This window comes from Grammomys surdaster, unplaced genomic scaffold (assembly GCF_004785775.1).
Source record: "Grammomys surdaster isolate TR1022 unplaced genomic scaffold, NIH_TR_1.0 211, whole genome shotgun sequence".
In the NCBI taxonomy this organism is placed as follows: domain Eukaryota; kingdom Metazoa; phylum Chordata; class Mammalia; order Rodentia; family Muridae; genus Grammomys; species Grammomys surdaster.
In genome coordinates, this window is record NW_021604656.1 from 4,643,639 (window position 1) to 4,647,609 (window position 3,971).

General features: G+C 43.9%; 1 protein-coding gene across 1 annotated transcript in view; it reads left to right on the plus strand.

The window, feature by feature from the left end:
• The window catches only part of Ddx46 (DEAD-box helicase 46), a 46,503-nt gene that overhangs the window by 35,578 nt on the left and 6,954 nt on the right, over positions 1 to 3,971 (plus strand). The window contains exons 17-19 of the mRNA XM_028772019.1: positions 399 to 536; positions 903 to 1,052; positions 3,597 to 3,770. Of these exons, the coding sequence (XP_028627852.1) occupies positions 399 to 536; positions 903 to 1,052; positions 3,597 to 3,770 (462 nt within the window). The remainder of the gene's footprint in view (positions 1 to 398; positions 537 to 902; positions 1,053 to 3,596; positions 3,771 to 3,971) is intronic.

Sequence of the window (3,971 nt, forward strand, 5' to 3'; positions counted from 1 at the left end):
AATTTTCTGGGTATTGTGTTGGCTCTGTGGATCCTTCCTCAGTAGTGAGGCAATGTCTCGATCCTAATCCTTCTGCCAATAGTGCAGAAGGTCTTTCCGTCTTGTAGAGTCAATCTCTCTCCCTCTTCTCTCCCTCTCCCTCCCCCTCCCCCTTCCTCTTCTCCCCTTTCCCCCCCCCCCCCCCCTCCCTCTCTCTTCTTGTGTAGCTGTCTGTACCTGTGTGCTTGGATGGAACTAAGGGCTTTGTGTATACTGGGCAAACACCCTAGACTTTTTTTAAGTGTCTTTGAATGTACTCCTCACTTTCTTGTAAGTTTGTTATTTTACATGAAAGGTATTGGGTTTCTTCTGTTGATTTTAACTCATTTTGTCTAATTCTCCTTCCACATTTTCACTAGGGTTATGCCTACACCTTCATCACAGAGGATCAAGCTCGATATGCTGGTGACATCATTAAAGCTCTTGAATTGTCAGGGACTGCAGTGCCTCCTGACCTAGAAAAACTCTGGAGTGACTTCAAAGATCAACAAAAAGCCGTGAGTCTTTAACCTTCCTTTATGAGTCATTAGCATGACTGTACGGTAATTATATGACAACTATATTCACTTTTTGTTGTTTTTGGTGTTTTGTTTTTATGAGGCAGAGTCTCTCTGTGTAGCTCTGGGTGTCCTAGAACTTGATTGGCATATAGACCAGGCTGGCCTCGAGCTTTCAGAAATTTATTGCCTCTGCCTCCCAAGTGCTCATATTAAGAGTACACGTCTTACATATTTAGAAAGAAAAATTGCAAAAATAGAATCTTCTCTTTTGCTTAAGTGTTTTTGTTCAGTTGGCATATTCTACTTTGAAAATATTTAAGTGTTTTCTCTAAAAATTAACTTTGCTAACTTTTTTCTTAAAAGGAAGGAAAAATAATTAAAAAGAGTAGTGGCTTCTCTGGCAAGGGATTCAAGTTTGATGAAACAGAGCAAGCTTTAGCCAATGAGAGGAAAAAGCTACAGAAAGCTGCTCTTGGCCTGCAAGACTCTGACGACGAGGACGCTGCCGTTGATGTAGGTATCGAGTCTGCATGTGCGATGTGGTGGTATATGAAAAGTTGAAAAATAATCACAGCAGCCTGTTTAACTTCATTTAATGCAGCAATTTTGTGTGCTGTACCCCCACTACCACCACACACACATAGGTATAACTATAAAAAAAGTTAACAGCGTCAATAGTAAACTTTCAACTTTATCATATATGCTCCTCATTTCTGATCCTTTCTGATCCTATATATTTAGGTTTTCTTTTTTCTTTTTCTTTCTTTTTCTTTTTTTTTTTTTTTTTTTGGTTTTTCGAGACAGGGTTTCTCTGTGTAGCCCTGGCTGTCCTGGAACTCACTCTGTGGACCAGGCTGGCCTCGAACTCAGAAATCCACCTGCCTCTGCCTCCCAAGTGCTGGGATTAAAAGCGTGTGCCACCAGCAATTTTTTTTTCTTTCTTTTTTTTTTTTTTTAAAAAAAGAAGCTAAATGGAGACCATTTGATTAGAGAAGACAGACCCACGGCGGCATCTGAGCTGCTCTGGGGAAAGAGGCTCTGTGACCTCTATCACAGTGCCTTTTGGGCAAAGCTGTTCTTTTTTCTGTTTTGTCCTTTGTATTTTTGTTGTTCTGGTTCATTACCTTCATGTATGTGTGCATGCGTGTACTGTGGCATGTATGTGCAAGTGTGAGGACACTGATGGTGACTCAGTTCTCTGCTTCTGGAAGATCCTGAAGCTCAGGCCGAGGTCACCAGATTTACATGGCAAGTGCCTTCACCTCTGAGCCACCTCACCAGGTATTATTTTGAGACAGAATTAGAGATGTGTGTCACCAAGCCCTGTTCAAAGACATCCTTTAAAACAAAAGACATGGGGTCTGGAGAAGTGACTTGGAGAAAGACGCTTGCCTTGTAAACCTGGCTACTTGAGTTCTGTCCCAGAACCCAGGTAAAGATGGGAGAAGCCAACTCCACCATGTCTCCTCTGAAACACACATAACACCCACACACTCAGTAACATGTGATCTCTGAGACACACATAACACCCACACACTCAGTAACACGTGATCTCTGAGACACACATAACACCCACACACTCAGTAACACGTGATCTCTGAGACACACATAACACCCACACACTCAGTAACACGTGATCTTTTCTTTTTTTGGTGATAGTAGCTAACTGTCAAGGGTACACATGACTTCTGGGAATTGCAGGCTTCACTGTTACTCTTGCTCATAGGAAAGTCAGTCTTCATTCCCTTCCTTATCCCTTCTCTTTCTTGTTTGCTTGTTTGACCGGCTGTTGTTATGTAGCCTGCCCTGGCCTCCAAATGGTGATCCTCCTGTCCCAGTCTCTGGAGTGCTGGTATTAGAAGTATATGCCATGGCATCAACCCATTTTTCTTCATTTAAAAAATAAAAACTGGGCCAGGGATGTGGCTCAGTTGATAGAGTGCTTGCTGGTCTGATCTTAGCAGTACATGAGCTCTGAGTGTGGGGGTGCAAGCCTGCACCCCCTGCATCCCCTACACCCCCTGCACCCCCTATACCCCCTGCATCCCCTGTATCCCCTACACCCCCTGCACTCCCTGCATCCCCTGCACCCCCTGCACCCCTGCACTTGGAAGAGGGGGCAGGAGAGGAAAAGGTCAAGATCTGGGCTGCAGAGATGACTGTGGTGTATAGCACTTCCTGTTCCTCCAGAGGACCCAGGTTAATCCCAGCACTCACAAGTGTCACTAGCCACAGTTCTATGGATCTGATGCCCTCTGCTGACCTGGTCAGGTACCAACCGTGGAACATACATCAAACATGGTACACAGACATATGGGCCGGCAAAACTCACATAAATACATTTTTTAAAAAGTTTAAAAGGATGATCTTCAGCTACACAAAGAGTTTATTTGTCTGAGCTACATACATGACAACCTGTTATAATAGAACAATTAAAACCCCCATTTTAGGAGTCAGGTGTGAGAGTCCTAGGTTAGGAACACAGCCCATCCTTTCTCCTGAGGATTGCTGGCCCTAAGTTACAGTCCTCCTCCTAACCTCTTTCATTATAGAGTAATTTGGGCTTGGTGCCTGCTCCTAGGATGCCTGAGTGTGTCGATTGTAATGCTCTCGGCCTGAGCCTGTGCATCCTTGTGGTCAAGATAGGGATGTTGTCTGTGCCTCTCGAAAGTCTCAGTGAATCAAGGAGCAACGTGTATTCTTTCTGTCTTAAACATTTTTCTACCAGAGAAAGTAGGTTGTTTAAAGCAAAGCTGGTGAAGAGCTGGTGTATTTTCCTGTTGATCCAAGTATTTAAATGTAAATAATTCTAGCCTTTTATGGAAACACCTCTTGTTTGTGGAGATACAACTAAGTTAATATTTCGTTTGTTTGTTTGTTTGTTTTTTTTTTTTCAAGACAGGGTTTCTCTGTGTAGCCCTGGCTGTCCTGGAACTCACTCTGTAGACCAGGCTAGCCTCGAACTCTCAATTCGGAAATCCACCTGCCTGTGCCTTAAGTTAATATTTCTAGTGCAGTGTTTGCTAATCCTTGATTTGATTTTCTCCCCTGACCTAGATTGATGAACAGATTGAAAGCATGTTTAATTCAAAGAAGAGAGTAAAGGACATGGCTGCACCTGGTACATCTAGTGTGCCTGCTCCAACGGCAGGCAATGCCGAGAAGCTGGAGATTGCCAAGAGATTGGCTCTTAGAATCAACGCTCAGAAGAACCTGGGCATCGAGTCTCAGGTATTAAGTAACTTGTTCCGAGTCATTGCTGTTGTTGCCGTGACATGAGTACCCGGAGTGATGATCCAAAAATGGAGAAAGCAGGGTTTCTTACAGCCTCGGCTGGCCTTGACTCCACCGTGTAGCCATGGATGACTGGGGGCTTCTGATCTTCCTGTCTCTACTTCCTACATGCCAAGGTTACAAGTGTGCTGTGGGAAC